This window comes from Stigmatopora argus, chromosome 10 (genome assembly GCF_051989625.1).
Source record: "Stigmatopora argus isolate UIUO_Sarg chromosome 10, RoL_Sarg_1.0, whole genome shotgun sequence".
Taxonomy (NCBI): Eukaryota; Metazoa; Chordata; class Actinopteri; order Syngnathiformes; family Syngnathidae; genus Stigmatopora; species Stigmatopora argus.
Genome location: NC_135396.1, coordinates 11403704 through 11417128, shown reverse-complemented (window position 1 = coordinate 11417128; position 13425 = coordinate 11403704). Strand labels below are relative to the sequence as shown.

The window sequence follows — 13425 nt, the reverse complement described above, 5'->3', positions numbered from 1 at the left end:
CCGCACATTGTAAGGGTTGTGGGGGTTGGCGGAGCCTATCCCAGATGACTTCGGGCGAATGGCAAACCACACCCTAGACTGGTCGCCAGTCAGCCGTAGGGCACAGAAAGACAAACAACCATCCGTACTCACAATTATACCACCACAAGCTGGAATTGAGCCCGCGCCTGCCTGCAATGAAGTTAGGCGAGTGAACCTCTACAACATAAGGCGTCCGGTTCAAATACATAAATTTTCCATAGTGCCTATCCTCATAACGGTCGCAGGGGGTGTTGGGTGCTATCCCAACTCTCCAACTATGGGCACCATGTTGGGCACCCTGGAGACGGACAACGATCCACACTCACACGCACACTAAGGGTGTAAAACAACAAACTTTTTACATCATATATATGTATATATATATATATATATATATATATATAAAACCAAACAATATTTTAAGTCATGCCCGTGGTTACTGAGCCATGCTAAAAGGTGTATTATTCTAGAACTAGTTTGCACCACGTCGTGGACACGAACCGTGAGCATCCCTCAAGCTCTCCACTGGACAATTCTCATGCATGTTTACCCTAAAGCTCAAGGACAGGGCTCCCCAACTAAATTGGCAAGAGCTCTAGTAACTTGATATGAAAAAAAATTCCGCAGTATTCCCCCGTTTTTCGAAACCGCAAAATCGCGAAAATGCAGAAACCCCGATAAGTGACAGACGGCGAAAAATGGGGGAGTACTGTATTCATATTCATTCATTCATTTTCTGAACCGCTTATCCTCACAAGGGTCGTGGAGGGTGCTGGAGCCTATCCCAGCTGACCAAGCAGCCAATCGAAGGGTACGAGGAGACGGGCAACCATTCACTCTCACACTCATACATGGGGGGCAATTTAGAGTGTCCAATCAGCCTATCATGTATGTTTTTGGAATGTGACAGGAAACCGGAGTACCCAGAGAAAACCCACACGAGCCTGGGAAGAACATGCAAACTCCACACAGGATGACCAACCTGGAATTGAACCCCAGAACTGGAAACATAAATTCTCTGATCCAAAACGTCCTTAACCAGAAAATAAAAGGAAATCCTTCAGTCAGTGGGAAAATAACTGCATATTTGAGTAGCAATGAACTGCATCTTCTGCTATTCCATTACATCTGAAGTTGTGGTGTGTTTTTAATGTTGTGGCACTCAAAAGAGACACTTTGCATTACCATTGTTAGAGCTGTCATGGCAGATTTTTGACGTGCTAAGAAATATCTTGACTATGTCAGGTTAGGCTTTCTAAAGTGCTCTTGATTACAGAAGAGAAACGTCACACGACAAATCTTTAGGGAAGACGAGGGGAGCTATAAGAGACAAAATATGTGTGGGTCTACCAGAACAAAAACAGGAGGATGGAAGACAGCAAAGGGATTAGGAATTGTGAAAAATGAGCCATGCTTACTTCAGCATCCGCATTCAGACAAACACACAATAATGTAAATTTTCTCATTGGTGTTTCTGCAATGATAAAAAGAGCACAGACAGCTCTTACTGTTTGTGCAACGATTCCCCACATACATTTAAAATAGACAACAAACAACCGCTTGCACACAAAACCAAATTTCTCAAACAAACAAAGGCATCTGCACTTCTGCATGCACAGACATCCACCATTATTGTGTACTAGCGCACACAAACAGGGGGCCAAAAGCAGTTTACCTTGCCAACCAGGCTTGCAAACAGGCTTGACGTCAATTCGGACGAGGACACTGTGCAAAGCTCTCTTTTGGCCGCAATCCCAAGCCGTCACCTGGATCTCATACTGCTGTTCTTCGTCATAGATCAGCTTCTCTGTGTTTCGGATGTTACCTGGTCGGAAGAAACAGAGGTAATGAGTAGTAAATGGACCAAGCAGCATAAATACTTTTGATCTTAAAGAAAAAGAAAAACCCATCATGGCGTTGGAACAGTTATGAGCAGTAACTGAAATTAGCTGACTCTTAAAAAGTTAAAACTGTCCTATGATACAAAAATGTGTAAGACCACCAAAATCCTCTTCTAAAATCTATCTGAACATATACTTTTCTTGCTAAAGTTCTTGCTGAAGTACATTAAAAAATATATTGTTTGCTTTTATTGGGGAGTTGCAAATTAGTCACATGTAAACTATAGGCTTGTAAGGATAAATGCATACAAATGTAAAACATTTTTGTCATCAACTATTATATTTTAAAGTGATAAATTGCCAAATGCTGGAAATCTTTTGCCATCATCCACTTACCATTGCGGTCTATTGCAAACGGTATGTTCGTTGTGGTGATCTGGTAGTTGCAGATCTGGCTGTATTGAGGTGAACAGTCCTGATCAGTGGCTTCCACCTGAAGGATGTTGTCATAAATTTTGCCTTCTGTCACTGCAGCCTGGTACTGAGGCTCTCGGAACACTGGGGCAAATTCATTGACATCGTTGACTTGAATATGGACCACTGCCCTGCACACGAGAGGGAGAGGAAATGTAAATGGCTCATCTGCATAATTGTGTCATCTACATGGATGTTTTTTATATTTGAAAAATACCATATTTTAAAACAAAACAACAAACAGGCAGTATTTTCATATTGATTCACTACTGGCTGACAATTATTTTACTATGTTAAATATTAAATATATACACTAGAACAAAAAGTGTAAGGAGGAAAAAGATTTAGTTTAGGTTTATTAATGTCTGCATTTGGGTATATTGGGGCTCATACATTTAGAGGAACCACATAGTATAAACTAAATATGAAAAACAGCAAAACAACAACAACAGCAATAACAAAATCTCAAAATATTTAGGAGACAGCCAACGGAAAACAGATTACTGTTAAAATTGTTAAATAGTCATATATCCTTGTAAGGCAAGAAAACTAAGTATATTTTTGGGAGTTTGAGAATAATATTTCTAGCAACAAAGCCTGAAATGACTATGGATTATGGGATTATCATGGAGGCGTTGCAAGTAAATTAACTGTTATAATGAGTCATAACTACACTCTCTTTTGAAAATGTGAGTCACCACAATGCAGGCAAGAAAAAGCAAATGAGTAGTACATATTCCTGTGAAAATGTGCCAAGAAAAACAAAACAGACAAACAAACAAAAACTGAACAGGAAAGTAAAACTATTTGAGTAGGCACATTTTAATCATAATGTTGCAAGGAGCTGACTTTTGAAATTAAAGACTATGTTTTTCCTCATAAATTTAATCACAAGTGTTTTGCATGTAATTAAGATAGTAACGGAATTCAAATCAAATGCAAAAAAAATATTTTACGAATAATTAAAATTATTAATGGTCTAGAATTTCACAGTACGTGCATTCTAAGGATGGAAAATAGCCGAGGGCTATTATCTGGTGTGGTATGTTTACTACGTGTGGCATTTGGAGTCATACTTTATGTGCCTGTCCAATATTATGGCCGAATTTACAACACGTAAAAATACAATCTTACCCAACCAACACACTTTCTTCTTCAGTAGCTGAGAATCTGTCATAATTTATTTCTGCAGCAATGAATTCACTTTAGCTTGATGAGGATATTTTATTTATTTCAAATATCAGTGCACAAATGCTGAAAATGGATTCGGACAACCATTCGCACTTACAATCACACTACCACTGATTGGGAATTGATCCCACGCTGGCCACACCGAAGTCAGCCAAATGAACGTCTACGCCTTCAGTAACTAATATTACATTTAAATTTGTCAAAATAATGTGACTAGTATATTGATTATGTACGGACAAGCGAATTGTCACCTCAGTATTAAATGCAGCATCATCTGATTTGGTACTTTCTCAAATATATACAGTAGTAGTAGTGTAATATTAATAATATATAACTGTACAAGCATCTATTCTATAAAATGATCCAAGACATAATGTAGGTCTAGTCTGTTAATGTGCACTGTGTAAAATTCACACGCTTCTTCATACAACATCTTTAGTTTATCTATAACCCTGTAGTTTCGTAGAAACCATAATAGCCTTAATATAATAATAGTCTGAAACTGTGTGATTTTGTGTGTGCGTGCCATCTCTTGGATGGCGTATCATCATAGCTGGCATTCAGCTAATTGTCAGGTGAGCCAATTAGCCTCTCTGCCAGATGGACAGATGCACAATTGTTGCCAACAATAGCTTTAAAGCCCACATATTATATTTTTTTTACCCTATTTAACCTACATTTAGTCGACATTTAACCCACTGTCGACATATCTGAACATTTTAGAAGCCAAAAACCAGAAAATGGTTCAGCAATTTTAATGTTTTTCCAAAATCATAAGCGGTATGAATTTCCAGGGGTTTCCACATTAAAAATAAAATGAAGCTTTGACCTTCAAGGTCGCTCCTTCCTTCTCTCTTTCCGTACATTGACAGTGATACTAACAAAATGTTTACAATGCGCATGAAAATGTGCACTGTATAAAAGTCCATCAATCAATCTTTATAAGGGGAAAATGTGAGGATATTTTTTGTCAACCAAACCTCGAGATAGATTTGTACACATAGGAAGGAAGAAGTATTCATTTGTTATTAGATACAAGGTGGTTATATGAAATATTAATATATTGGCAACCGTGACAGAGACAGCTATGAATGAGAACAGGCTCAGACAGCTGCATCCAGCCAGAAAGGGGAACAAAAAGAGGCAGAAGTAGAGCAACAGACGATTGGCAAGTGGAGCAGTAAAGAAGATAACACAGAGAAAGATTTTAACTAATGATGTGATCCTCTGCACTCTTCTACAAAAGTCATTTTTTCTTCTCTTTTGTAAATATTTTGTATGATATAACTAAAGTGAAATAATTTGATAGGGACTGACATAAACTCTCCAAAAGACTGGCGTGAAAGACACAAACTTTTTCACAAAGGGGCGAGTTGAAGAAGATATGTTGCCGACTGCATTATGCATTTGGACCGCTTAATGGAGAAAGGACATCTAAATATTCCACGGAGTAATTTTTGAAGATATGAGGCCTTGGTAAATTGCCTACTTACTTGTACACTTGAATAAATACTTAATTTAAAATGTTTTGGTGAACAATGGGTTCCGTCTTTTATCTTTCATGAATTCTTTAAATATCATGTTCTGTCTGTTTATGTATTTATGAGTAGCCTGATATTGTGACCAACCTAAGGCACGCCTGCGCTATAATCCTACTGTTTAATCAGCATCTAGATGTGCTACGGCTACGTGGTATGTTTCGTGTGTAAAAGTATTAGATCTTTCCCTTGAGTTTGTGAAAACAGATAAATCAGAACCGCTGCATTTATCAATTTCTCAAATGTATTATAAACAATTACAGATTTACAGCCTCATAATATTATGAATGTTAGATGTTTAGCAGTTTTTTTACCATTTTAAAAGATTAATTTGATAAATGCATAATTACTAATCATTCCTTCATTTTCTGAACCTCTTAACCTCACAAGGGGCGCGGAAGGTGCTGGAGCCTATCCCAGCTAACTATGGACACCATGCGGGGAACTCCCTAAATCAGCCAATTGCAGGGCACAAGGAGACGGACAAACATTCACACTCACACTCATACCTAGGGGGAATTTACAGTGTTCAACCAGCCTTCCCTGCATGTTTTTGGGATGTGGAGGAAACCGGGGTACCACAAGAAAACCCACGTAAGCCCGGGGAGAACATGCAAACTCCACACAGTGAGGACCAACCTGGGATCGAACCCTCGGCCCCAGAAATGTGAGGCCAACATGCTAACCATTGAGCTGCAGTGCCGGCATATATGACTTTTTTTTTTTTTTTACTCACTTGTGAGACTTTTTGCCCTCTGTGCCCCCCGGCCCTGAACCACAGTCATGAGCCTGGATGATGAAGGTATACTCCTTTTGCAGCTCGCAGTCCACCAGGCCACGGGCCCGCACTTGGCCCTCCCCAGATGTACCGTTCAGCACCACTGCCTCAAACGGAGCCTCCAACCCATGGATGTTGAATGCGCAGATCTCCCCTGGAGATGAAAGAGTGAATCAATGTCAGCTGAAAGGTTGAATTCATTCATAGTACACTTATCACTCCTATAAATATTTAACAGTGGCAACCCTGTGCTGTCCATATTCGCGTTGCGAACCCATTCTGCTACCGTTTTGCCACCTGGCATTTGAGTGTGTTAATCTTCCTTATTTTCTCTTTTTCTCAGCTAAGGAATCAAGGTAGTGCTATGTCATAGCGATCCTATCTTACCCCAGTGTCACCGTCTTATGTTTCTTGGGTGTACTGTAACTTAAGTTGAAGAAGATGAATTACACACCGGTTTCTTAGCTACTCGGTCCATAAAAATAATTCTGATTCTGTTAGCTTTACTAAAGCAGAACATGGAATAGCACATTAAGCACAACATTGGACTATATGTCGTGAATCGTGAATAAGGACAGTTCTGGGATTAAAAATGCGAGTGTATCACATTCATCTGGAAGAATTATCAACAGGTTGCTGAATTTTAAAAAATGTAATAAGGTCCAAGGGGCAGTGATGATGTCAATATACGGGTGACAAAGAGCAGTCCTCAAAGGCCCCTTCATTAAGTAATTGTAATGGACAAGAGTGGTGAAAGAGGGATGGGTCAAGGTGAGCTGCACTGGTTGCAAGAGGTGTACTCTCCGACTCTAGGACGGAGACAAAAACAACTGAAGGGCAAAAACCCAGTAAATTTTGCCTAACTCACGTAGTATCACTGGATTTCATACCTGATGAGGGCACTGCGGTAGATAGGGTGTTTTTAGTGTTGGCCCCCTAGCTGCCTGAGCTGAAGAACAGATGTCTGCACTTGGCAAAGACAAGACAGAGAGCTTGCAAACTAGAGGCTTTGTTAACAGCGTTGTCAAAATATGTTTTCCAGTCACATTAGGCTTTTAAACGGTGAATTTATGGCTTGGATGTGTCTTTTTGAAGCCTGGCCATGCAAAACTAACGGATGCATATCAATGGATATGGATTTTGTGTGACTACTTATTCATCACTTTGGCAGCAATGTACTAATTTGTGTTATCACCAACGCACACAAAAACTTTACTAATAACTCAGTTGACTTTTCAGATGAAATGTCCTCTATCCCGCTTATTCTTTGATGTGCTAATTACCTGTCTGGGTGCCATCAAGTCTACTACCCTTTGGGCATCATTATTTTTATTTAATCACATCGAAATGAATGCCCACATATTAGTTATTGGAAATGTGTGCTCAAGTTGAGTTGATGTCATGTGGCGCTTGACACCTCCTGGGAATCTGGCACCCGTCCACACTAGAGTGTCTGAGAGGACACTGAGCTCATTATCAGCCAAGGCAGCAGTGCTTTACTGGCAACGGTGTTTGCAGAGTAGCAAGACAACGTGACAACGTATTCAGAGCCACAGAACCTCTAGGCCCCAAGTTATTATCAAACTTGACAGACCATCGATGATGAGCCGCCAGCACTGCTATATACACATGCGTAAGCTGCTTTTCTTTGCTGAAGTGTCGCTCTTGCAAATAAGTGCAGATTACACTGCAATCGCAGCAGTTATGTAGGCCTTAGAATGAGAGGAAAGGGAAGCAAGGGAAAGAAAATGAGGAAAAGAGGCAGGATTGGAAACGGACCTTGCCTCTAACCAGATCTGATCTCCCTGTATTTTGGAGGGTGACCAAGGCAAAGGCATGGAGGCACATAAAATGTGCCAGTTTGGCAACTCAAATTAGAGTTATTATTCCTTTAATCCTCCTCCTGCTGGCATACAGCTAAACAGAAGAGAAAATCAGACTGTCCTTAGAAAATGTATTACGTACCAGACAATAGTATCTGTAAATCATGTTAAAATGTGCCATTTTGGTTGTTGGTCTCTATGTCTGCCCTACGACTGACAAGCGACCAGTCCAGGGTTTAGACTGCCTACGTCTGACTGTCGACGAGTTTAGGGTGGACCTGTAGTCCACCTTTCGCATGACGTCAGGTAGGCTAGGCTCCAGCATCTCACGACCCCGGGGCTAATGGAAGTTAGTAGTTAGCACATCCACCTCAAAGTTCTGAGATCGAGGGTGAAATCCGTGGTGGGTTCCGACCTTCCTTTGTGGAGTTAGCATGTTTTCCCTGTGTCTCCGTGGGTTTTCTCTACATACTCCAGTTTCCTCCCACATCCCAAAAACATGCATACTAGGCTGGTTGAACAATCTAAATCTAGCAACTATTAAACTATTCCACAAAGGGCCACTGTGATTGCATGTTTTCATTTCAACCCATCAAGAGGACACATTTTGACCAATCTCGTATCCTATAATTGCAATCAGTGGATTGGAGGCAGGTGCTTCTTGTTCCCACAGAAACTTCATTGGTTAAATAGTCTGTGCTGGATCAGTGGAAAGTTGGCTGGGATAGCCTCCACCGCCACCACAATTCTTGTGAGGATAAGCGGTACGTAAAATGAATAGATGTGCTATTTTCAGTAAATAGGTTCAATTTGCAATCTGCGTTATTGCCAGTACTTTCCAGTTCTCATGAATTAACTTTTTGTATAAGAATTCAGCAAGCAGTTAACTCAGCCAAGACACGTACCCCTTTACATTTTACTCACAACAAGCATGCTTGGATCCAGAGATATGCAATCACTTGACAGAGATGTCAACACTTTGTACTGCGGCGCAGAGATAGGCTGTCAAGACGTGTAAATGCTGCATTGTGACAAAAATCGCAAATACGTACTTTCATTATGCTCTTCAAATTAGCTTACCAAAAAGAGAAGAAAACTGAGTAGCTGTCCTTCCCAAAGATATGCTAAAATCTAATTAAGCTGGCATGCTGTGAGTGATAACATTATGTGTAGTGTGTTTGTGTGTAAGTGAATTTTTAATTAAAAGGACTATTTTTCTGCATTTAAAGTCTGTGTATGCGTATGTGATGGTTTACTCATGCTTGCTGACCCTGCCAGTCTCCTTCTCTTCCTCTCATCACTTAATTACATTAAAGGGTCTACGCACAAATTTAATGATGCCATTTTCTCTGTGTAGATTGTAGCTTGTACGCTTGTCAATCACGTCACAGTTGAGCAGATGTCTCAAATGTGGACCAAGTTAATAGTTTGACCTACAGTTTCATAACTTGCAGGTCAAAAACATGTGTAATGCAAGATTAAAAAAATATGTTGGTGAACCACCTTGATTAATTTTTGGTCTGGTCTGACCAGGTGGAACCCATGCTGTAAACCATCAAATGTGTCATGTCCGCTATAAAACCACTTCATCGTGGATTGAAATTGCAAGATTATTGTGCAGGTAGATAAATAGAATAGTTATAAAAGTTACTGTACTTCTGGAATGGTTTTAAAACTGCTGTGTAACTATGATAAAACAGGCAACTAGAGGTCCTATATACTATATAATATTTAAGCGGTTTAATTTCTTCTTAACATGACCCACTCTAGTTAATGTTGCATAAATTAAACATGGTTATATTGCACAGATATCGTTAAGTAAGGGGTCTAACTAAGCCAGGAGGGTAAGCGAGACCGATGTGTGGCAGATGCCGCAGGCTATGAAAAAACAATGTCCTCAGGTGACATTTCTACTGCTGCTTCTGGCAGATTGTATCTTGAGGGAGGAAGTCGAGAGGAACAGAAAGATGGTGGAGTAGGTGAAGAGAATGTAGGGAAGTCAAGCAAGGGTTTGATAGAGAACAGCCTCAGAGAAAATATAATTTCTATCTGGGAAATGCCTTCAGGACAGACAAATAGAATAACTTAATATTTGTATCAAGGATCAAGGCATCTATAAAAGGAAACCAGAATCCGTATATGCATGAGGTGACCTGGTTTCTATCTGATGAGTTATTTGTCCCTCAAAATTCAATAATAGTAACTGAAATAAAAGGTAAATGAAATTGATCATTAAAAAAAACTAAGTGGGTGTACAGAATCGACACCGCATATCTCACTAAGAGACAAATAGTATAAGATCAGATATAAGATCAGACAAATAGAATCCAACCAGAAAAAAGAATATTATTTTTCTAAGCTACTTGCAATACATGACATATGTAAAGAAGTGTCTCATTCTGCAAGGGCACAGGGGCAAAAAAGCAACTAACTACCTAATCCTGAAAGGTTGTCTTGTAGTCTTGTGTAATTAGACCAGTTTACCTGTATTCTAACTTTTTTTTAATTCATTCATTTTTCGTACCGCATATTCTCACAAGGGTCGCGGAGGTGCTGGAGCCTAACGCAGCCAAAAATGGGCACCCTGTAGAGGACACGATGAATTGCTGGCCATGCCTTCTCAGGGCACAAGGAGTCGGACAACCACTCATCCACTCATGCTCACACTCATAGCTAGGGGCAATTTAGGGTGTCCAGAAATCTAAAATGAGGTGAAACGAAGAACATTTCTCCCAGTGAAATTTAAAACGACTCATGTACAGCTCCATTTGTGCATATTTCATTAATGATCATCATAAGATAAATTGGAAAAGTAACAAGGACCAGCCTAAGTGCAAGCAATTTGTCTCGGTGAAATGAAGCACAAAACATGTATTATAGTCATCTATCATTTGTCTTCTTTTCTTTCTCCTTTCACAGCTGCGGTACATACAGTACATTAGACACTGTAGATTTATAAAGTATGCATATAATTTCCCGATACTGCCAATGTTGTTACAAGTAGATTTACATTCAAATGTTCTTTAAAAAAATTAGACCAGGCTTCCATTTGTTAAATTCAGCAGAAGGTGGGTTGTTGGTCGTGAACACGAGATGCAGACGAACAGTTTCTCATCTCCACTGGCATGTCAGAAAGAAGATCAATGTTTTGCATTCATGAATATGTGACCATCAAGCACTGAAGCCTCTGTAATGAATAGGAACTGATTTTTTAACTCATCCCATCGACCAAGTGTTAATGTAATGGTGCTGCACGGCGATATACAGGTGTGGAGGAAAAGGTGATCTGAAAGCGCCCATTTCACTCTGGGTGATCTCCTGAGCCAAGGCCATGTGATCTGCCCATTAGATCTCCTGGTACTTCATCATGCCAAGCAGGGGTCACATTAACCTTCTGCTAAGCAGACCAGTTTCTCTTTTTGTCAGGTAGAGGAGGAAAGGTGCAAAGAAATGTGCCAATTTTATTATGGGAATGTTGAAAACCCCACTCAATGATGTGAAAGTGTTGGCTGCATTCATACTACCAATGACTAATTCATACTGCTCTATTTCCTAAGCACGTTTGCACCTGCACACAAAATTAGCAAAACCTGCTCTCAAACACCTCATAAGCTTAGAGCATTCATGCTGGTTTAACCCTTTTAGGGACTGAGGTCATTATAGTGAATGGCTTATTATTTCTGACCATGCAACCTGGCGTAATAGTGATTAGCGTGTCGGCCTCACACATCAAGGGTCCTGGGTTCGAACCCAGGTCGGTCTACCTGTGTGGAGTTTACATGTTCTCCCAGGGCATGCTTGCGTTTCCTCTGGGTACTCCGGTTTCCTCCCACATGCCAAAGACATGCATGTTAGGCTGGTTGGACACTCTAAATTGCCCTTAGGTATGAGTGTGAGGATGAATGGTTGTCTGTCTCCTCTCATGATTTGAGCAGACAGGCACTGTGGATGTCTGGTTTGAACATCTGCCCTACATTTTAAGGTTGTGGCTAAAGAAAGGGCTTTGCCCCCCATCTCTGGAGTTTGTATGTTTTCTGAATGCACTGTGTTTCAAAATTTCTCCCACATTTTCAAAATGAGTGAATTAAGTGTCCATGTACTTAGGTAACTGTTAACAAATGGCATGATTTTTGTATGGCTACTCTTTATTCACATCAGAGTACAGCATCCACATAGCAGCTATTGTTATATTCAGAGCCTGGAAACCCATCTTCAGAGATAATATAATCATGAGGATGTTTAATATGGGCAAGGCTGAGCAAATGTCACTCCTGTCATTTTTAATCGTTTTCCTCTGAGGACATTATCACAGTAGCCAATTAGGATATCTTGCCCTTCAGTATCTATTCGTGCAGAGCAAACGCATGTGTGTGTCTGTTTTCACACGCTGCCTGCGCACTGAACGGTAATCCCTAGAGATCTACACGTGCAAACTCTATAACTACACACGTTGTGTCTTCTGTATTCACTGTGAGCTTCCGGGCCAAAACAAAACTGTTTTGGCATATATTTTGTTCTTTAGATTTATTGTTTTAGTGTTGACCATTAGGTGAGGAAAGCAACTCAAAGGAATCACAGATGATTAATGTTAACATTGAACAATAGAGCTCATTCAGATTTTGTATGTCAGGCTATCATTGTCTCATTTTAGCATGTACATTTTTTTGTTTTGTATACTCGTACCATTCTCTTACAGCACTTTGTTCATCACCTCAGTTACCCTGTCATTTTTGTGAGATCCCTGTTGACTATATGGCTTTTAGTACAGATTCAATAGCAAGAAAAAGGAGGCACACAAGGTCCTTTAGGGTAAAATTCAGTCACAACTCCTTCTGACACAAGAGGCAGACCTTGTTATAGTTTTAAGGTTTATAATTTCTAAAATATCTGGATTAATTTCTGTTTGCTTGCTTGCAATGGTTTTCAATTATTTATTAGCATTAAGATAGCTGACATTTGTTGGAGTTTTAATATGCATAGGTTTTTAATAAAACAGTATAAGAAATCATTTAAAAAAAAATGTCTATCAGTTTTGTGGGACCTTTGTCAAGCAAAACCTCTATTGTCAGATAATAAGCAGACCTGAAATATTTTGCAGGCTGTAGATTGATCACCTCTCCTCAATAGTATTTCTTAATAAACAGATCTTTAACTGTTCCAATACAGACCTTGAGAGAATGCTTTAACAGACAATCAATGTGTATACAATTAGTGTTTATCTCATTAGAAACCATTATTCTGAGCTCTTGCCATGGCACTCATTCATCAATATGAAATTAAACAGGCGCCACGTAGCATCATGAGTTCATTTATCCAGGAATCAATTCATTTGCATCTAAACTACAATAAGGCTTCAAGGTTGTGTGGGAAGGTCCCTGAAAAATATTCGAGAAAAGTATAAAAAATATGCATCTGGGGAGATCACAAATTACTAATTTCTACTCTCTTTGTTCCAGAATAAGCCACTTATCCCAAATCAAACAGATTTAATGATATAAACAGCGCAACCCCAAAAAGTACCATCTATGTTTGTGGCGCACCTAGTGCCACGTGCAGAGAAGCATTCAATTTAAAAAATAAATAGATACAAATATTCTAAAAAACACTTTTAAATACAAATGATGTAAACGCTTAAGATAAATAATGCTCTGCTTTGCCTGACCCATATTTTAACAAGAAATGAAAATAAAAATGACCTACTACTCTTGATCCATGGAGTACTTGATATATATATATATATATATATATATATATATATA

General features: G+C 39.5%; 1 protein-coding gene across 2 annotated transcripts in view; it reads right to left on the bottom strand.

Annotated features, from left to right (window-relative positions):
* LOC144083315 (calsyntenin-2-like) overlaps positions 1 to 13425 on the bottom strand; it is a 120281-nt gene that overhangs the window by 37649 nt on the left and 69207 nt on the right. For both annotated transcript variants that reach the window (XM_077611042.1, XM_077611043.1), the window contains 3 exons: positions 5802 to 5997; positions 2259 to 2467; positions 1697 to 1846 (listed from right to left, as the gene is read on the bottom strand). In XM_077611042.1, the coding sequence (XP_077467168.1) occupies positions 1697 to 1846; positions 2259 to 2467; positions 5802 to 5997 (555 nt within the window). The remainder of the gene's footprint in view (positions 1 to 1696; positions 1847 to 2258; positions 2468 to 5801; positions 5998 to 13425) is intronic.